Source organism: Neoarius graeffei, chromosome 5, assembly GCF_027579695.1.
Source record: "Neoarius graeffei isolate fNeoGra1 chromosome 5, fNeoGra1.pri, whole genome shotgun sequence".
In the NCBI taxonomy this organism is placed as follows: Eukaryota; Metazoa; Chordata; class Actinopteri; order Siluriformes; family Ariidae; genus Neoarius; species Neoarius graeffei.
The window spans coordinates 49260882-49283701 of NC_083573.1; the positions used below are offsets into that span (position 1 = coordinate 49260882).

General features: G+C 42.9%; 1 protein-coding gene and 1 long non-coding RNA gene across 3 annotated transcripts in view; one reads left to right on the forward strand and one right to left on the reverse strand.

Annotated features, from left to right (window-relative positions):
• Positions 1-9264: 9264 nt before the first annotated feature.
• LOC132886808 (uncharacterized) lies at positions 9265-11431 on the reverse strand. 2 transcript variants are annotated; one of them, XR_009654724.1, is made up of 2 exons: positions 11265-11431; positions 9265-9910 (listed from the first exon to the last, which is right to left on the reverse strand). It is a non-coding gene; the product is annotated as an uncharacterized LOC132886808 (long non-coding RNA). The 2 variants fall into 2 exon arrangements; XR_009654725.1 differs by having other exon boundaries at positions 9265-10008.
• Positions 11432-11442: 11 nt separating this feature from the next.
• Positions 11443-22820, forward strand: part of dgat1b (diacylglycerol O-acyltransferase 1b) — a 30083-nt gene continuing 18705 nt past the window's right edge. Inside the window, exons 1-2 of the mRNA XM_060921904.1 lie at positions 11443-11808; positions 16033-16120. Coding sequence (XP_060777887.1) covers positions 11540-11808; positions 16033-16120 — 357 coding nt within the window. The 5' untranslated portion in view covers positions 11443-11539. The remainder of the gene's footprint in view (positions 11809-16032; positions 16121-22820) is intronic.

The following is a 22820-nucleotide window of genomic DNA, read 5'->3' on the forward strand; positions in this document are numbered from 1 at the left end:
TTGTACTTGCCTTGCACACAGTATTACTGGGGTAGGCTCCAGATCCACCATGACCCTGAAAAGGATAAAGTGCTTACTAAAGATGAATAAATGAATGGATGATTTTTGCTTTTGTTTTCGTAACACCATATTATTCTACCAACTCATCAAAGAAGTAATCTTGACTTGCAACTCTGAGCTTTGACAAATATTGTTGAATAGATGAGCAAATTGCATTTAAAGTTCTCATCTCATTATCTCTAGCCGCTTTATCCTGTTCTACAGGGTCGCAGGCAAGCTGGAGCCTATCCCAGCTGACTACGGGCGAAAGGCGGGGTACACCCTGGACAAGTCGCCAGGTCATCACAGGGCTGACACATAGACACAGACAACCATTCACACTCACATTTCACACCTACGGTCAATTTAGAGTCACCAGTTAACCTAACCTGCATGTCTTTGGACTGTGGGGGAAACCGGAGCACCCGGAGGAAACCCACGCGGACACGGGGAGAACATGCAAACTCCACACAGAAATCCTCGCCGGCCACGGGGCTCGAACCCGGACCTTCTTGCTGTGAGGCGACAGCACTAATCACTACACCACCGTGCCGCCCCAGAATAAATCTGTTACTGAAAATGAATGAATATGATCATTTGGTTCAAGATGTATTTACACTATGTGGCTGTCACACCTGACTAATCTGCTTTTTTAACATCCCATTTAAGATTTATAATATCCTCCAATCTTCTCTGAAGGCTTTCCACTACATTTCAGAGCATTGCTGTGAGGGTTTGCTTATTCAGCCACAAGAACATTAGTGAGGTCACCAACATCACTAGCGTTGGGTGAGGAGACCTAGTGCACAGTCAGCATTATGGTCCCAAAGGTGTTAAGTGGGGTTGAGGTCAGGGCCACTCAAGTGCTTCTACTCCAACCCATGTCTTCACTGAACTTGCTTTGTGCACAGGGGCACTGTCATGCTGGAACAGGTTTGGGCCTCTTAGCTCCATTCATGAATCCATCCATCTATTATCTATTCCGCTGATCTGTCAGGGTCACAGGGGAAGCTGGAACCAATCCCAGCTGACTTCGGAAGAGAGGCGGGTCTCTAACCTATCACAGTGCTAACACAGAGATGAACAACCATTCACACTCACATTCACACCTACGGGCAAGTCAAAGTGGCCAGCTGACCTAATCCGTACAGCATGTCTTTGGACTGTGGGAGAAAACCAGATCACCCAGAGGAAATACACGCAGGCACGGGGAGAACATGCAAACTCCACACAGAAAGGCCCCACTTGTCAATCAGAACCTTCTTGGTATGCGGCAACAGTGCTAACTACTGCACCACCGTGCCATGCTCTTAGTTCCACTGAAGAGAAATTGTAATGCCACAAAATACAAAGATATTCAAAGATATTCTCTACATACTAAAGCTCCCTTCATGCGTCATGAGAGAAATCTTTCATAATACATATTGTACTCCAACACACATCCACACCAGTATCATGTATCAACTCACATGCCTATGTATGATACAACTCTGGATATTTATGAAGTCAGAATGACATGAAAACATGTGCCTGTCCGTGTACTCCAAGCCACAGAGTCATGTGTTTCAAACTTCCTGTAAAATATTCAAACTTACAGCCAGCAATCTTTGAACAAAGCCAAAGGGCTTATGCCTGTGCCAAAACAGATAAAAATTCTTGTCACCCACAGTGCACACTGTCTTTGCTCTTGGCTAAAATCTCCTTCATTTGTTGCCACAGAAGTTGTTCAATCAATAACAACTTAATTATTCTCGTGCTGGGCATTAGCAGTCAAGTACGTCTTTAGCAAGATAACACATCAATAGTAACTAAATTATAAAGATGTGATAAGAAGGAAATATTTAATAAAACTCTACACTTTGACTCTAAAGTAATGATTGAGGGATATTAGAGTGTGACTTATGTTTCACAGGGTATTAGCACAATGGTATTCTTACATGGCCTTTTGTGCAGGTGTGAGGATATGTTTTCTAAAAAAAAAAATGCTTGATAAAGGCATCTGCCAGGTGCTGTAAATGTTTACATGATGAATACATGAATGAGAAAAACACTACACAAGGGATAGTTTTTGAAAGTCAGATATACTTTCGTTTAAATATTTGCTCATGTTAAAAATGTATTCTAAAATTATTTAAATGTTATTCTATGATTAAGACAGTCATTCATAGTCACTGAATTTTCATGTACAGAGACTTGTTGCCAGGCAAAGGATTTCAATTTGAACTAATATGGCAGGTAATTCACGAATCCTAAGCTGATTATTCCAGAGGATTCGAGCTGATTATGGCAGAGAAATCTAGAATCCTCAGCGGATCATGGTGGAGAATTCTAGAATCCTATGCTGATCATAGAGGAGAATTCTAGCTGATAATGGCAGAGAATTCTAGAATCCTCAGCTGATCATGGTGGAGAATTCTAGAAACCTCAGCTGATCATGGTAGACCATTCGAGAATCCTCAGCTGATCATGGTGGGGAATTCTAGAATCCTCAGCTGATCATGGTAGACAATTCTAGAATCCTATGCTGATCATGATGGCGAATTCTAGAATCTTATGCTGATAATGGTGGGGAATTCTAGCTAATAATGACAGAGAATTCTAGAATCCTATGCTGATCATGGTGGAGAATTCTAGAATCCTCAGCTGATCATGGTGGAGTATTCAATAATCCTCAGTTAATCATGGTGGAGAATTCTAGCTGATGATGGCAGAGAATTCTGGAATCCTCGGCTGATCGTGGTGGGGAATTCTAGAATCCTCGGCTGATCATGGCAGAGAATTCTAGAATCCTAAGCTGATCGTGGTGAGGAATTCTAGAATCCTCAGCTGATCATGGTGGGGGATTCTAGAATCATGAGCTGATTAGGTGGGGAATTCCAGAATCCTATCTTGATCATGGTGGAGAATTCTAGCTGATAATGGCAGAGAATTCTAGAATCCTATGCTGATCATGGTGGAGAATTCTAGAATCCTCAGCTGATCATGGTGGAGTGTTCGAGAATCCTCAGTTAATCATGGTGGAGAATTCTAGCTGATGATGGCGGAGAATTCTAGAATCCTCAGCTGATCATGGCAGAGAATTCTAGAATCCTCAGCTGATCGTGGTGAGGAATTCTAGAATCCTCAGCTGATCGTGGTGAGGAATTCTAGAATCCTCAGCTGATCGTGGTGAGGAATTCTAGAATCCTCAGCTGATCATGGTGGGGGATTCTAGAATCATGAGCTGATTATGGTGGGGAATTCTAGAATCCTATCTTGATCATGGTGGAGAATTCTAGCTGATAATGGCAGAGAATTCTAGAATCCTATGCTGATCATGGTGGAGAATTCTAGAATCCTCAGCTGATCATGGTGGAGTGTTCGAGAATCCTTAGCTAATCATGGTGGAGAATTCTAGCTGATAATGGCAGAGAAGTCTAGAATCCTCAGCTGATCATGGTAGACAATTCTAGAATCCTCAGCTGATCAGGATGGTGAATCCTAGAATCCTCAGCTGATCTTGATGGAGAATTCTAGCTGATAATGGCAGAGAATTCTAGAATCCTCAGCTTATCATAGTCAACAATTCTAGAATCCTTAGTTGATCATGGCACAGAGTTCTAAAATCTTCAGTTGTGTCAGCACAAGTGATGGCTCTAGCTAGGATAGTTCACTGGGAGATCATACCCTGAGCTAGCAGGAGTTTTGATTTATCAGCGTAGCCCAGTCTCACAAGTGCTAACACTTAAATGAACTGCACTGCAGGGTGTTGTACTTTGCTAAACACAATTATCATTGCTATTCATGAGACAAACTACAACTATGTACAAACATGTTTTCTCAGCCTGCAGTGATGCCAGTCACGAACAGCCCTCCAAATACAAAGTATGACAACAGAATTATCAGCCTTCGGTGAAGTTCAAATACGCATCCCACACATTGTGTGCTTAAGTGTTTACATGAACCCACACAGAGCTAGAGGGCTTCTGAGATCACAAGGCAACATAGTTGCTGATTTCTAGACCTGACCACAAATGAATACATCTGAAAACATGTGCTTTATAACTTAAGCATCTCAAAGTCTCAAATAATTTTTAAGCAACAATGACAAGCTAGCCACTTAGGACCAAGTTTCAGTAGAGTGAGAGACAGAGATGACCATTCCTTCTGACTTTTGTCCACTATCACAGGTATTTGAGATCAGTGATATTTCATTTTATTTTAACCCTGGAAAGAGTAGTATTAGGAAATGGTTAAATCATTCCCTTAAAGTAGCCTCAATTGAATTCACAGTTGGAGTTCTCCACCACAGATTGTCTATGATTGGTGTGTTTATGGCATGTTAAAAATGTTGTTATTAGACATTGTGTTCAACAAGAAACTCATTTTGTGGACACAAGTTGAGTATGGTGACGATGACATACAACGTCATGGACACAAATTTTGTCACAACTAAATGTTGTGAGAACTTTATACTTGATTTAACGCATAGCCTTTCTTTATGTGGTATTTAATGGGAACTTGAACATTTGTGAACAGTATGGACAAGATGTAAAAACTGGAGCCTCAACAATTTAATTAATGACCATTCCTTAAACCAACATGTCACATCAATATCTCTGTAGTTTTCCAAGCATAATTTAGAGAACATTAATTAAATTGGCGGAGCCTGATATCACTTTTATGGCAAAGGAGAGAAAGAGAGAGCAGAAACAGGACGATCAGGAGCTGAGTCCTTGGCTCAACTACAGAAAGTGCTGACACGGGATGCTACCAGTGAACTGTCTATCAGTCTGCCTGGATTGCAACTGAGATAGACTAGCTTTCGCTCTGTAATGATTCTGAGTAAAAGTGGCACACTTGCAAGATAAAGCTCTGAGCTTCTCTCCACTGTCTTGGAGTGACTGATTTCAGATTCCAGACTTCATTACAGCTCCAAGGACACTCACACAGCCAGGCCCATACCTTACAACCAACAGATCCGTCTCCACCCCACAGAGCCTGGCTCTTCTATTTGACAGGCCAGGCAGGAAGGCAAACAGAGGGCAAGAAAACTGCATAGAATTAATATCTCATTGCCTCTTTTATTGTGTGGCCTCTATATGCAACAAATATACACAGGTGCTTGTATTATTATTGATGACAGTAGCAATGACTGTGCAAGACTGTAATGGCCCTTTTCCACTACCCTTTTTCAGCTCACTTCAGCTCGCTTCAGCTCACTTCAGCCCGACACGGCTCGCGTTTCGACTACCAAAAACCAGCACGATTCAGCTCGCTTCAGCCCTGCTTAGCCCCTAAAACTCGCACGGTTTTGGAGTGGGGCTGAAGCGAGCCAAACCGTGCCGAGTGAGGTTGGGGGCGTGAGCAGACACTCCCCTGTGCACTGATTGGTGAGGAGGAGTGTCCTCACATGCCCACACACGCCCCGCGAGCGTGCTGGGATCTGTAAACACCGCAAACCCGGAAGGAGAAGAATTACGAATTACGAGAATTTCTGAAGCCTTATGCGCCTCGCCTCATCTATACGCTCTTGCCAGTATCTGTCCGCGTTGTCGGTGACAACAAGCCACAGCACCAAGACCAGCAACACTAACGACTCCATGTCCTCCATGTTTATTGTTTACTATCTGGGTTGTGGGACTACCGCTTAAAAGCTCACTGATGTCACTGTTTGCGCTGCTTAACGACATCACCTGACGTCCACCCACTTTCGCTAACTCCACCCAATGTGTCCACCCACTTCCAGCCAGCACGGTTCAGCGCGGTTGTAGTCGAAATGCAACTCCAACAGCCCCGCTCAGCTCGACTCAGCACGGCACGGCTCAGCCCGACTCAGCCGCGTTGGTAGTGGAAAAGCGGCATAAGTGTACAGATTGCAACATCATATACACTTTTTGTTCATACTACTCTGACCAAAAAGATTAAACCTAACCGTGCTTCTAATTATGTATTATTTTTCCTTATTGTATAAGTTGTAGATGACCCGACATTAAAAAAGTCATCAGCGCTTAATAAGAAATCAACCATAGCAAATCTTCATCACTGGGCCTCTCAAGTGTCACACATTGGCTACAAGACTTACGCAGTGGAGCCAAAGTTCATGGTATGGCCTTCTTCCTCTTTTTACATCCTTGTTTCCCACTTCTATGTGGGTTCAATGTAAATAGGTTGAGCTGCTAGAGTTAAAGGGTACCCATAGCGAAAAATATGCATAGGGTAGAAATATTACACATTTTGCACAAATGCATTTTGACTACCCTGTATTGTCACGCTGTGTCCCATAAAGCAGTGCTTTAAAATTATTTTGTACTCCTGCTCACTGACGTTCCACTTCAGGGTGCAGCCATATTGCTGGGTTTCAGTCACGTGACTTTTCTGAGCAGTTTTACCAGAAGTGAAATAGCTGGTGGTCTAAACGGCTGCCTAGTGCAAACAACTAGCGATAACTTATCGGAGTATGCTCGTAATCTAGAAGCCACTGCTCGCTTTAGATATATTCAGAAGATTGCTATGTGCAATGGAATTGACCCCTACAGTCTGGGAAAGAAGGATTTCTCATACGATCTCGAAAACTACCCTTCAGTCGAGTTCCCAACATCTCAAACTATCTGGTGCTGCAGACATCCTTCTACACCGCAAAACAGATGAAAGCATGGAAGAGTATGGAGGCTTACAATTTTTTTGTATGTGGCTGGGTAAAGGAACTCAGTATCAAGTTGCTGCCGAATGAATCCTGTATTGTTTTTGCCCGTGTAAGTATGTTTTTTTAAGCTTTTCATTCGTGTCTTGACAACGAAGCGCTGCAAGTTGAAGTGTAAACAAACAACAGTTCACTTGATTCTCACTTGTGTTGGCTCTTATCTCTCAGGTAAATCATTCACAAAGATCATCAGAAACCTCTTTAAAGACCTGGATCTTAGTTAAACAAGATGGAGAAGTGATCACGGCGCATTGTAACTGTATGGCTGGGGAAGAATTTTGTCGCGACCTTCATGCATATGGACTTTGCGAGGAGTAAACAAAGAAACAGCCGGGGACTTTAGCGCTTCATGACTAAAAAAAGTACCGTAAAATAACACATAGCAAGAAAAGTACTTGGAAAACACTACACTCAAAAAAATAACTTGCAAATAACTTGCTCAGTGAACATAATAAAATTATGGAAAGTATTTCCACCCAAGTAAAATGCGTTAACTTAGCCAGAAACAATTTTGTTGAGTGACCTAAATGTCAACCGTTACATGTTAGACTTAGGTTCATGTAACAGACACCCATGTTGGTTTTTTTGAGTGTAAGGACATAGCTGAGAGGCATATACAAACCTTTCACCAAGTGATCACTGCAAACCTGAGCATGCTTCGACTCAGCTTCCTTCGATTTCGGTGAAAGGTTCAAAAGCCACCTTTCTCGACGTCTTTTTGTGAAATCCTGTGTTCGTTCACCCTTTTTTTTATTTGTTCACGGAGAACCCTGAAGAAACTTTTATCAGTTTCATGGTTTGATCAATTCGAACAACCTAAAACAACGCAAGCGTAAGGCATTTTTCATGCAAGCAATGTACCTTCTCCATATAAACGCTTTGTCAACTGAGCTTTGGGAGACCACCAGCAAAAGTTTTGAATAACTAATGAGACGGATGTGAGATCACGTGAAACCCAACAATTGCCATTTTGTAGGCAGTGTCAAAGGTAAGCATGACATAGAATTGCTGACAGGTCTCCTGTATCTTGCTTGGCTCGCTGCTCCTGACACCACGATATAGCCAGGTGTACAAAACATTGCTGAAAAATAGCGCCGTGTAAAGCCTATGGTTGCAAAAATAATAATCATGATAAAAAGGGAAAGCGTTTTTCTGTGTTCCATTGCCGACAACCAAGCAACATAAATGACTTCCTAAACAATGGCTACACAACTTGGGAACAGGTCACACTTTAGACACTCTATCCTTTGGTAGAAATTATGCTGTTTGCGAGGACCATTTTGAGCCTGACTGCTTTGTAAGGAACCTACAGGCCAAACTTTTGGGCTACACAGGTTGCGTTATACTCAAACCCGAAGTTGTGCCAACAAGATTCTCACACCGTCCACAGAAAAAGGGATTCAGGCAATGCAAGCCAGTTAACTAGAATAGTATAGACATTCAAAACTAATATATACAGAGATGTCCACAAGTGCCGGTGACCAGTGGTTTTCCCCACCTACACAGACGGTCTGCGCTGGCTACTCAATCCCAGAAAAAAAAAACCTTGCCTTTCAATGTTCAAACGATATATATCATCTCCGCTGCCCATAATTTGCTGCTAATCCAATTATTCCACCACAAAATTGTCTTCGATTCAGTTCTAGCATGACCAGAAGTGATGTCATATTTGTTGATTGATTCTCGTACACTGACTGGCTGAGCCAGACCACGTGACCACGCCATAGCATATGTAGTTATATTACACAACGTACTTATATTACAGAGCCAGGCAGCGTACTACAGATGGTAATTGAAAAAGCCAAACACACACACACACACACACACACACACACACATCTGGAGGGAAATTTCATACACATTTTGCAAGTATTTTACAGGGAAGTGGTTAGTAATTTATTAGCTGAGAATGCACCAGAAGCCACCAGAAGGCATCTCATCTCATCTCATTATCTGTAGCCGCTTTATCCTGTTCTACAGGGTCGCAGGCAAGCTGGAGCCTATCCCAGCTGACTACGGGCGAAAGGCGGGGTACACCCTGGACAAGTCGCCAGGTCATCACAGGGCTGACACAGACACAGACAACCATTCACACTCACATTCACACCTACGGTCAATTTAGAGCCACCAGTTAACCTAACCTGCATGTCTTTGGACTGTGGGGAAAACTGGAGCACCCGGAGGAAACCCACGCGGACACGGGGAGAACATGCAAACTCCACACAGAAAGGCCCTCGCCGGCTGCGAACCCAGGACCTTCTTGCTGTGAGGCGACAGTGCTAACCACTACACCACTGTGCCGCCCCAATAAATTAACAATAATAATTTATTAAATTAACAATAATTTTGTGACCATATTATTATTATTTATTGATATTTTATTTTTATTACTTTATTATTTATAGTTTAGGTATCTACAGCGCCCTCCACAATTCTTGGCACCCCTCGTTAAGATACAGTATGTTCTTAGGCTTCTAATAAATTCATTTTTTTTTTTAAATAATATAGGACAACAATGCAAAAAAAAAGAGAAAAATCCAACCTTTAATTCAAGTGCATTTATTCAGTGGGGGAAAAAATCCCACATTAAGAAATAATTCTTTTACATGAAATCATGTGTGCCACAATTATTGGCACCCCTGATGTTAATACTTTGTACAACTCCCTTTTGCCAACAAGACAGCAGCTAATATTCTCCTATAACATTTCACAAGATGGGAGAATACAGAGAGAGGGACATTCGACCATTCCTCTTTGCACATTCTCTCTAAATCGTCCAGAGTCCCGGGTCCTCTCCTATGCACTCTCCTCTTCAGCTCACCCCACAGGTTTTCAATTGGGTTGAGGTTTGGGGACTGAGATGGCCATGGGAGGAGCTTGATTTTGTGTCTGGTGAACCATTTTTGTGTAGATTTGGCCACATGTTTAGGGTCATTATCTTGCTGAAACACCCAGTGACGACCCATCTTCAGCTTTCAGGTAGAGGCCACCAGATTTTGATTTAAAATGTCCTGGTATTTCAAAGAGTTCATGATGCCATGCACCCTAACAAGGTTCCCGGGGCCTTTGGAAGAGAAACAGGCCCACAGCATCACCGATCCTCCCCCATACTTCACAGTGGGCATGAGGTGCTTTTCTGCATACTCATCTTTTGTGATTGTGGCAGCGGGGGCGTGGTCAAGCGTCGGTCTGTGAACGGAGGGCAGAGTCAGGGAAGGTAAGTGGCAGAATCACTACACCCGATGTTAGTTAACCTGTGTTTGTGTGTCTTCTCCAGTGACCACACCCTATAAAAAGGAGAGAGAGAGCAGAGGAAGGAGACTCTCTCCAACCAGGAGGCTTGTGTGTGCGCGTGTACATGAATAGTTTAAGCTAAAAAGCTATAATAAAGAGTTTGAGAACTCAGTTCTGGCCTGCCGTGCTTGGGGGCGTATTGGGGGCGACCAATTTATATCTGGAACTATTTTCAGCCACAGCACAGGCAAAGCACCGCTGCAGGCGCAAAGACACCGCGCATCGCCTGAAAACGGGTGCGCATCGCCTGAAAACGGGTCCGCAGCGCCTGAAAACCCGTTTTCAGGCGCTGCGCGGTGTCTTTACGCCTGCAGCGGTGCTTTGCCTGTGCTGTGGCTGAAAATAGTTCCAGATATAAATTGGTCTAGTAAATCCCTTCGTGTTAATTTGCATTGATATGTGTACTCGATGTGACTGTACAAGTCATGAGAAATAATTATAAAAACTCTTCCGAAAGAGCCGGCTCCTTATAGTAAGAAGAGCCGAAAGAGCCGAAATTCCCATCACTAGTAAACAATGAATGAAGCAGCCGTGGCGGTCACCTGGCGGCAGCACGCAGTGATAAGAAGGGAGAGAAAATAGTGCCAAGCGATTTCGAGGTCTGACTTTTTATTTGACAACGGTTTTGTGATGCAAATATATCACTCTTTTGAACACATACTGTTTTGAGACGAAAAACGTTTTACTTTCGTGACCCCAACAAACTTGCCGGACTACTTTCGTCTGGACCAAAACTGGACAAGAACTGGACTCACAGGATGCTGTCAGGGGTCAGTCAGTGTGTTTGCACGACACTATTGATGGGGATGCCATACAGATTCATGTCAAAAATCCCGAACTATCCCTTTAAGCCCTACCATGCACTCCTTCTTAAAGACTTGAGTATTTCTTTAAATTTATTGTCATTTCACATTTTTGGATGTACAACAAAACACTAAACAGGGAGGCCACAAAGATTATGAATTTCAAATCATATATATAATACAGTATGGGGTGAAATTATCCGCGTAAGGATGACCAGGCAGGCGATTAGATCAGTTCTGTTGCCCTCTCGGTGCTGCTACCATGAACGCCCGGAAATCACACACACACACACACACACAGAGAGAGAGAGAGACCCTACTGTTATTATTAGGCTATTCAAAATCATAGGCCTATACTGAGCAAAAATCGCATTAGAACTTCAAAGATCATAAAGCGACAGATCGTGCTGCCTCGAAAGTGAAAAAATAAAATCCGTGTAACTTACATTTGACGTTGGCTGTCAAGAGCGTATAAACTCACGCCATTGAATGACAGTTTTGTTTTTTTTTTTGTTTTTTGTACCCCCGCGTACCACGCCCACTACACCCCTGGTCTTGCCCCCTTTTCACTGTTCGAGGTGGATTATTATTGGTTCGAAGCAGGAAGTGGTGCTTTACTACTCGAATGTTTTGAACGTGTGGAAACATGGGAAGTTGTGACGTGGGAAAAAAACCACACCCTGTTCAAAACTCCAGCACGGGCTGTTCATAAGCAAAGCCGATGCGTGGACTATGCTTTATCCGGGCCTGGTTCTCCCACTCAGAGAGACAGCGTAGCGTGCTCATGGGGGATGAGAACATCTTCCGTCCTGGAACTCGGAGCAGACGGCGCGCGACCATCACCAACACCAAGGGCGAGCTCGTGCAGCCTCTGAATGTCGCGAACTCAGCTGATCTCCACAACCCCACAGGGACTAAAACCAAACACAAGCGACAGGACACACACACACCTGAGAACAAGCGAAAAGAGAGTCGGAATGATAACTTGAGGTGAGAGAGGGGTTGTTCTGAAAGTGTTCTCCCTTCATGGAGACTCGATCAATTCACTTCTGTGTATTTGTGATGATGGTGGTATTTTGCCAGAATGTTTAATACTACACTGTTCCCACTTTTACAGATGTAGCCCATTATTTCACAGTTGTGTGTGTGAGACTGTATAACAGCACGAGTCAGCTCACTTTCAGAATCAGAAACACATTTATTGCCAGGTGTGTGAACACACACGAGGAATTTGACTCCGGTTCACTTAGCTCTCATAGTACAAAACAGATTTTAAAAAAAGCGTATACACAAAACAAACAAGCAAACAACAAAAAAATAGGTGCAAAGTAATCCAGGTATGTCAAGTATGGAATAGTTAAATAAATATAAAGTATACAGTGTGCACCACAGTGTTCAGATATTTTACAAGTGATATTACTGGTGTATGAATCTGGATTTTAGCTGTTCATCACAGAAAGGATTTCCCTTTTGGTGCATAGTGCAAAGATGAATAGTAAATTTAAATCAGTAAAAAAAATAAGTAACAGTGAGCACAGAATGACATTGAGTGTGCAGATATTTTATCTTTTGAACTAATCACACTGGGCGGCACGGTGGTGTAGTGGGTAGCGCTGTCGCCTCACAGCAAGAAGGTCCGGGTTCGAGCCCCGTGGCCAGCGAGGGCCTTTCTGTGTGGAGTTTGCATGTTCTCCCCGTGTCCGCGTGGGTTTCCTCCGGGTGCTCCGGTTTCCCCCACAGTCCAAAGACATGCAGGTTAGGTTAACTGGTGACTCTAAATTGACCGTAGGTGTGAATGTGAGTGTGAATGGTTGTGTGTCTATGTGTCAGCCCTGTGATGACCTGGCGACTTGTCCAGGGTGTACCCCGCCTTTCGCCCATAGTCAGCTGGGATAGGCTCCAGCTTGCCTGCGACCCTGTAGGACAGGATAAAGCGGCTACAGATGAGATGAGACTAATCACGCTCAGCTAAGTTAATTTGTAACTAATGTTTCAGAGCCCTCAGTCCAGTGTCCTCACACCAGATAACACAATGCATTGATTAGTGATGCCTAATGCACTGGTTCTCCTTATTAGGTTTCTTTATAACCACAGAGAATATGCCATCCAGATAAGTCCATACAGGGCAGAGCATTTTTTTAAGGATTTTCCACTAGGAGATCAACTGGTCTGGGCAATACAATCACAGGCCCCAGAGTCCATGCGGCTCCACCGCTGCGGCATATTCTGTGATGCAAAATGGTTCACCAATCACCATACAGACAAACACACTACAGTGACTACACAGCTATCAAGAGCAATTACCAAGCACAAATGTTATGTCAAAGACACTCAAAGTTGCACAGTAATGACATCGGATTCTGACATCAGCCATCTCAGTAACCAAATTTTAGTTTTGTTTTTCTTAACCAACATGATCTTGTGTGTGTATATCTTATAACATAGATCTCATCTCATTCATCTCATTATCTCTAGCCGCTTTATCCTTCTACAGGGTCGCAGGCAAGCTGGAGCCTATCCCAGCTGACTACGGGCAAAAGGCGGGGTACACCCTGGACAAGTCGCCAGGTCATCACAGGGCTGAACACATAGACACAGACAACCATTCACACTCACATTCACACCTACGCTCAATTTAGAGTCACCAGTTAACCTAACCTGCATGTCTTTGGACTGTGGGGGAAACCGGAGCACCCGGAGGAAACCCACGCAGACACGGGGAGAACATGCAAACTCCGCACAGAAAGGCCCTTGCCGGCCACGGGGCTCGAACCCAGGACCTTCTTGCTGTGAGGCGACAGCGCTAACCACTACACCACCGTGCCGCCCTAACATAGATCTTTGTTTTCCTTATTAGATGTATACTTACATGGTACTTGGTTAATTTAATTGCAACTGATTGAACCAAATGATAAGACATAACTTGGTTTAAAATTTGGTCTCCCAGTGAAGCTGGTTTGGCATTGACTAGGAGACCAAATCTGGCCACTGGGAGACCATTTGGTCTCCCAGTAACTATGTTAAAAAATGCTCTGATACAGGGGCGTAGTTAGGGAGGGGTCCTGGAGTGCCTGTGATTAACACCCCCCCCCCACCCCCCCCCGTCAGACCATACATTTTTTTCAGTAGCTGCATAAGAATATGGGTTGTTTTACAATCAGGGTACGCAAGCTAAAAATCACATTTAACACTTATTGTCTTCAGTATCAAAAGGCTTGACTAAATAAACTTGGTTGTTTATTGTAGCCCTGTGATCGCTCTATTTACCATGCAAAAAAAAATTTGGTGATAACGTTATTTTTGGTGAATGTATGGCTATATATGTCATATTTAGCAAAATTACTCATCATTTAGAAAAAGTGCCTTTTTTTTTTTAATATGTATAACCACAGGTAGCTCCAAAAGGGATGCACTTAAATCATTCTTTATACCATAAAACAAATATTTGGTTCCATATCATTGGAAACATAGTTAAGTTTTAATGTTGAATGCCAGTAAGTTTTCAGACTATTTTGATCAAATTAGTATGTAATTGTGTCAAAAAAATGTCCTCTCCGAGACAGCTAATTTTTCAATATAAAATAACATATCTAAAATGATTATTTTCATCCTAAAATGTGGTCAAGATATTGGAACATAAATATTAGAGAAAACTAACACAAATGTCCTCTCCGAGAATCACTTCATTTGTTTCTCCCAGCCCTGCTTAAAGCTACACTTAATCTTCTTTATCTTATAGCAGATTACACAAAACTACCATACACACACGTCAAAAAATTACCTGAAATCTGTTCTTTAACTTGTCCTTCACTTAAAAACTGGTACAAGAACCAGTTTGAATCAATTTGAATTTTGGACCCCTGTGTGACAAACTTTGTCCCCTGATTGTAAAACAACCTATATTAGAAAAGTGCTCACTGTAATTTTTCTACCCTTTTTTTTAAACTAGATTGTCACCTCGGTCTCATTAGGGTTTCTATAACCTTGTATGGACTTCCTGTGGTTTGGGCACGAAAACCCAGTTTGTCAGAGTGTGTGCGGGAGAGGTGGATGTAAGTGCAGATAATTAAATAATACACAGTGCGATATGAGCATAAAGTGCGTGAAAAACACACAACAGGCAAACAGTCCGAAACAGCAGGCAAAGTCGTAATCAAGGCGTGGAGAGAATATCTCATCTCATTATCTGTAGCCACTTTATCCTGTTCTACAGGGTCGCAGGCAAGCTGGAGCCTATCCCAGCTGACTACGGGCGAGAGGCGGGGTACACCCTGGACAAGTCGCCAGGTCATCACAGGGCTGACACATAGACACAGACAACCGTTCACACTCACATTCACACCTACGGTCAATTTAGAGTCACTGGTTAACCTAACCTGCATGTCTTTGGACTGTGGGGGAAACCGGAGCACCCGGAGGAAACCCATGGGGAGAGAGAGAGAATATCAGAGGCAAAACTATACAAGCTCAAGGGACGAGAAACAGGAGTCGAAAAACCAGGTGGTCAACAAGGCTCAGTAAGGCACACTAGATGCAGCGTAATACTTCACGTCGTCCTTGCATGGGCGCAGTCCTTAAATAGCCCAAACATAGTTAATTGATTAAAGACAGGTGTTCTTTGTTAACAGTGCGCACACCGGAGCTTGTTTGGCACGCGCAGCCCGGGGCACACCTTCAGGTGCACGAGCCAAGGCGTGCAGGACTGACACAGTTCTGTGCAAGCGCAACACGATCGCACTAGAAAGCACGGTCAAGCTGCCAGTGTAGCTGCAGTCTCTTTAGTTGCGAATTACGAGTATTTCCTCGTGTTAATAATTCGCCATGTCAAAACGAGCAAAACTTTCCTCCTCCTTTCGACGTGAAGAAAGGTAAGCAATTTATTATATATATATATATTTTTTTTTTTTCATCAAAGTTGCATTTTGTGGTTTCGAAGCTAAGTTTCAGTGCCGTTTCTACAACACCAAGAAAACGTGGAAGAAACCGCGATAATGAAAGAGCCGGTCTCTAAGCTACCTAAAACTAGGAATGGTAATTATTTTTTGTTACATAATGTACTCAGGCTGCCAGTCAGTGTTTCTCTTCCCCCCCCCCCCCCCCCCCCCCCCCAAAAAAAAAATCCTAGTTACGCCCCTGCCATGTATGTGGTCCACGCATTACAGACCTATTTTAGTTGCTTGATTTAAATGGATTGCTTCATTTCCGTTCTCACAGCTGTCACAGGTTGCAAGAGTCCATGCTGAGCTCTGCAAGCAGTTTCAAAAATTACAGAGGCATTCTGAACTGGTGCGTTGTCATGCTGGTGAGTCAGATTTTTTTTTTTCCATCTACCATCAGATTGTAACTTTAGCCTGGTTGTACAGGAACACTTATGAGTTGGAAAAAAACCTCTGTGCCAGTCTGTCACTTTTTCCTGTTCTAAGAGTGTGTATCAGTTCACGTATGCTCATGAGTATTGTTTCATTCTTGTACATGAGTCACTGTGTACCTTGTTGGAGTGAATGAACAATCCTTGGACACAGCCCATGGCTCTTGGTCTTCTGTTTCACATCGGCAGATTTCAGAAAATGCCCCCCCCCCCCCCCCCCCCCCCAATCCACTGGATCAGATTTGCTTCATATTTTCAAAGATTAAGGTAATTCGTCCTAATAAACAGTGTGCAAAATTTCAGATATAGGGACATGAATAAAGGGGCGTGGCTCATTTTGCCAAAAAACCTCTGAAGTTCCATAAGCAATAACTTTTGAACTAGATGCATGAAATTTTCAGGAATTGTTCTTGGGACAAGATAACTAACTACTGCAACTGAAGATCCACAATTGCGTATTTACCACTTGTGCGTTATAGAAATCTCATCTCATTATCTGTAGCCGCTTTATCCTTCTACAGGGTCGCAGGCAAGCTGGAGCCTATCCCAGCTGACTACGGGCGAAAGGCGGGGTACACCCTGGACAAGTCGCCAGGTCATCACAGGGCTGACACATAGACACAGACAACCATTCACACTCACATTCACACCTACGGTCAATTTAGAGTCACCAGTTAACCTAACCTGCATGTCTTTGGACTGTGGGGGAAACCGGAGCACCCGGAGGAAACCCTCGCGGACACGGGGAGAACATGCAAACTCCACACAGAAAGGCCCTCGCTGGCCACGGGGCTCGAACCCAGGACCTTCTTGCTGTGAGGCGACAGCGCTAACCACTACACCACCATGCCGCCCGTTATAGAAATCTGTTTTGTTTTTGTTTTTTTTTTGTTTTTTTTTAAATTGTGCTTTGGAGCATTTTCGGCCCTCTGTATCTCCACATTTTTAAACTTGTCAAAGCTTTCCGATTCTGCTATTTATTTCTGATATTGTAGTATTGTTTTGCTAGCTGATTATTTGTCTAAAAAAGATCAAACTGAGTTTTTAAATGGCTCATAAGTCATTTCACGCCCTTATTTCAAATGCATATTGCTTATGTATGACAAACTCTACCAAAAAATAATTATACAGTGCTGAGCGTAAATGAGTACACCCCCTTTGAAAAGTAACATTTGAAACAATATCCCAATGAACACACAGTTTCCAAAATGTTGACAAGACAAAGTTTAATATAACATCTGTTTAACTTATAACGTGAAAGTAAGGTTAATAATATAACTTCAATTACACATTTTTCAGTTTTACTCAAATTAGGGTGGTGCAAAAATGAGTACACCCCACAACAAAAACTACTCCATCTAGTACTTTGTATGGCCTCCATGATTTTTAATGACAGCACCAAGTCTTCTAGGCTTGGAATGAACAAGTTGGCGACATTTTGCAACATCAATCTTTTTCCATTCTTCAACAATGACCTCTTTTAGTGACTGGATGCTGGATGGAGAGTGATGCTCAACTTGTCTCTTCAGAATTCCCCAAAGAAAATAATTTCTTTCCACCACAAAGGTGAAGGCTACGAGAAGATCAGCAAAGCTTTACTTATCAGTCAGAATACTGTAGCAAAAGTGGTACAAAAATTTAAGAAGGATGGAACTGCAACCATCTCACAGAGACGTCCAGGTTGTCCACGGAAGTTAACACCTCGACAGGAGCGTCTTCTGATGAGAAGGGTTGAAGAAAATCGGCATGCGAGTTCACTGCAGTTATCTAAAGAAGGAGAAAGCCAAACTGGGGTGACTATTTCTCGTGATGCAATACGGCGTACACTGCAGAGGGATGGCATGCATGGATGCCGTCCACGAAAGAAGCCTCTCCTAAAGCCCAGGCACAAAAAAGCCTGCCTAGAGTTTGCCAGGGCCCATGCTGACAAAGATGAAGACTACTGGGGCTCTATACTCTGGAGTGATGAGACCAAGATAAATGTTTTTGGAACTGATGGCTTCAAAACTGTATGGCGTCACAAAGGTGAGGAATACAAAGAAAAATGCATGGTGCCTACAGTGAAACATGGTGGTGGCAGTGTCCTAATGTGGGGCTGCATGAGTGCTGCTGGTGTCGGGGAGCTGCATTTCATTGATGGCATCATGAATTCAGACGTATTGCTCTATACTGAAAGAGAAGATGCTACCATCACTCCGTGCCCTTGGTCGTCGTGCACTTTTTCGACATGACAATGATCCTAAACACACACCTAAGGCCACTGTTGGATTTCTGAAGAAGAACAGGGTGAAAGTGATTCAGTGGCCATGTACCGTATGTCCCCTGATCTGAACCCAATCGAACACCTATGGGGAATTCTGAAGAGACAAGTTGAGCATCACTCTCCATCCAGCATCCAGTCACTAAAAGAGGCCATTGTTGAAGAATGGAAAAAGATTGATGTTGCAAAATAGACGTCCATCTGATGTGGAAAAGCAAATCGGCACATTGCAGGTCTCAACGTTAACTTTTGACACTTTAAATGGCCGGAAATCCCCCCCCCCCCCCCCCCCCCCCCCGAATTTCCTTTTGCCCTAAAATTTTGCAGTATTTCAGCAAGTTTTCAAGTACACAGTTCAAGGCAATACTGATATAGGTTTTCTAGGGGTATAATTGAGTTATTTCGACAAAAGTACATCTCGTTATCTCTAGCCGCTTTATCCTGTTTTAAAAAAATAATAATTTTTAAAAACTCTTTTATATTTGCAACAGAAGAACAAGACAAGCCCTGGAAACATAAATCAGTATCATATATATATATATATATATAAGACTTGCGTACAGTGCTAGTACGTAATACATCTTTTTATACTGAGTTTAGGACACAAAACACTTTGTTTTGCCTCTGAATGACTAGCAATATTGCAAAGATGTTTTATAAAACTAAAAACATTTATAAAACCGGAGTCTGTACAGTACTGCAATCATCATTCAGCTTGCCATTGCATTTAGGAGGAAATTAAATAACCTATTCTCCTCGTTTACTGTAGAGGGTGTGGTTTATTTGAGAAACAAAAGCATATCTTTCCATTCATTGAATGTACTTACCACTAGCTTTTTTACATACATGTGGATGTCCTGAAGTCAACCCTGGAAAACGTAGAGGGCACCAGCGACCACTCGTAGTGATGAAAAGCACAAGTGCGCCTGAAGCAAGCCAATCAGAATTGCCGTTACGAGTCAGGAAGAAAAAAAACAAAATGGCGATCACAGGGGAGGTGAGGGTGTTGGTTAATATGTCTTTGGTTTTTTTTGTAACGTACTCGTTCGAAAAATCATTTTTGTGCTTAAAGAAGCCGACCATAGGTGTGCCCGAATGGGCCTAACTTGCTAAAATGTTTCTGCCTGAGCGTCTTGGTTGGGCAAATTGGGCATTTGGGCAATGCCTGGTGTTGAGGCTTACATTGTTCAAACTCAGGTAGACACAATTTCATTAAGGTTTTGCTGACACTGTAATTTGTGTAAATTTTAAAGCTGAGTATAATAAAATACTTTAAAGGTAGACTGCCTTTCAGATTTTACAGGTTCAGGTCATAAAAAGAATTTTCCCTGATACCCAATTATTTTTTGTTTAGTTGACCGAAAGCTACTGAATTCGAATCACAAACGTCCAATTTTTATTAGGGTTTTTTTTTTTTTTTTAAATGGAACAATTAATGAATTTAGGGTCATGTGGCCCTAAATTCTCCACTGTTCTTTCTTGCTTCACTATGACCCAGTTCAAGATACTACGTCATGTCACGTGGTGGGCTTTTCCTGTTCACGCAAGGCATTGTGGGATACAAATTCGAAACAGGAAAGGAAAATGGAGGATGCGAATGAAACGTGAAAGACTGACTACAGTAACGGAAAGCGAGAAGCAAAGATGTTATGTTGGAAAGGAAATGCAGGACCAACGTTTTCTGCGTGAAGCAAGCGATTTCATGCACATTATTTGCTAGGGAATCCCCTCAAATTAAATAACTTCCCAGCCACAGAATGGGTTTTTTTTTTGTTTTTTTTTTAAATAGATATTACAGAGGGGCGGCACGGTGGTGTAGTGGTTAGCGCTGTCGCCTCACAGCAAGAAGGTCCTGGGTTCGAGCCCCGGGGCCGGCGAGGGCCTTTCTGTGTGGAGTTTGCATGTTTTCCCCGTGTCCGCGTGGGTTTCCTCCGGGTGCTCCGTTTTCCCCCACAGTCCAAAGACATGCAGGTTAGGTTAACTGGTGACTCTAAATTGACCGTAGGTGTGAATGGTTGTCTGTGTCTATGTGTCAGCCCTGTGATGACCTGGCGACTTGTCCAGGGTGTACCCCGCCTTTCGCCCATAGTCAGCTGGGATAGGCTCCAGCTTGCCTGCGACCCTGTAGAAGGATAAAGCGGCTAGAGATAATGAGATGAGATATTACAGAAATAAACATGTATCCCAAAGACCAAATTTCAGAGGGAACTAAATTTCACCAGTTTTATGGAATCGAAAGGCTGTCTACTTTTACGAGAATATGGTAATGCATCGACCTGATTTTAATAGCTTTTGTGACCGTATGACGTACAGTATATCCGTATACCACCACTGGGTACCTGATCGTAAGTGCAAGGCAACATATCTCAAAAACATTTGGCCACTGTACAATGAAATTTGTAGCTTTATGTACATAAGAGAGATGGATTTTTATCCAGCACTTATTTTTAATTTGCTTTTTTTTTTTTCCAAAAATAACATGATTACTTACTAACACGTTTTACACTCATCGGGTGTTCTGCTTTTAAGTTGTGCCTGCATCGTCAAAAAAAATTGTGCATTTTTTGCCTTAGTTCAGTGTTGTGGTAGGCCATGGGGGAAGCCATGGTCTAATGGTTGGAGAAACAGCTTTGGGACCAAAAGGTTGCCAGGTTGATTCCCTGGACCAGCAGGAATGGCTGAAGTGCAAGGCACTTAACCCCAACTGCTCCTTTGGGTATATTGTACGTTGCTCTGGAGAAGTGCATCTGCTAAATGCCTGTAATGTAATGGTATGTCTCGAGATCTACCTCCCTGCACAGTTCCGTTATAAAATATTTGGTCAACACAGATGGCTTTGTAGTAAGGAAATAATGAACTTGGACGCTGGCTGAGAAATTTCTTTTAGTCAGCGCCAGGCTAAACACTCTTTGGCCAAAAGTTAGTGGACACCTGACCATCACACCCATGTGTGGTTCTTCCCCAAACTGTTCCCACAAAATTGGACGCATGCAATTGTATAGGATGTCTGTTTATGCTGGAGCATTACAGTTTTTCTTCACTGGAACTAACAGACCCAAAGCTGTTCCAGCATGACAATGCTCTTGTGCACAAAGTGACTATCTAAAATCTAGTTGAAGGCCTTCCCAGTAGAGTGGAGGTTTTTAACAGCAAAAATTGACTAAATCTGAACTGGGATATTCAGTAAGCATCTAATGATGTGATATTCAGCTGTCCACAAACTTTTGGCCATATAGTGTATTTTCTTAGTTATGTAGCTATAAGTTGCACATAAACTGACTTTTTTTTTAAATATGCATCATCTGAAATTTGGAAACCAATTCAGTGCATACTGTAAAATACCAAATAATAGCCCGGGCGATTATTTGTCTCAATCACGTAAGAGACCCGGCGCGTATTAGAGACTAGGCGGCTATTTGGAACAGGCGATTGATTCCTTCTTCACAAACACCTTCCCCAAAATCTACCTCAAAACAGGGAAAAAATCATTCTCAGATAGGCCTACTTTTAACCAGTATAACTTACAGTCTGTTTAGAGTTAGATTACAGATAGCACGGTGCCGACTTCGGGGAATTTTGAAGACGCAGAATGCATCTTCGCATGGCACAGTCGGGGTGGATAAAGGATAAATCACACACCTTTTCCTGTTAATGACTAGTTAAGTGCATGCTTTACAAAATAATCAAGAAACCACACCATTGTCTGTGCGCAGCACTGTGATTTAATTACTCTGCAAAGTTATGGTCACTTGCTATCACCCTCACCCATGCAGCCTCCACCCTTTGCGCTTCGCGATGTCTGTCAATCTGAAATTGCATGGAGGGCGCGACGTTGAAGCAACATAATTAGGGTGCGAAGTGTCAAACCAAAGGGTTTTTTCTTATGCTGAAAAATAAGTGACCTGCAGTGGCTACATACTGTCATCTTGCATTCTCACGTTTCTCTCCAAGACGTCTCCCTATTTGGCGGATATGAGCCTATTCCCCGAGTGAGTTGGTACGGTGGCTCGACCCCGTAGAAAACTTAAAGTTCGGATGAAAGTTAGTTGAATAGGTTACTGACTTGTAGGCTACATGTTGCCTGCCTGACGCGTGCTTCTGCCCAACTTGCACGACAGATTACTTGTTGAAAAGGCCCCTTGGATTAGATTGGCCGCGAGCAGACTGAAATGCATGTTAGAACGCTCTCACCTTTTTTGTAAAGCGTCTTCCAGATCCGAATGGGTAAGGGCAAGTGAAATGGTATAAGGTCTTTAATAAAACTCAGTGTGTGCTTTGACGCATGCATTCGGCAATTTAGGTCGTTTAACAGAAGCAGCAGTCCAACCTTGGAAACCCGCAGTCCTCAATGTCCCCACACACGCTGGCTTTCGT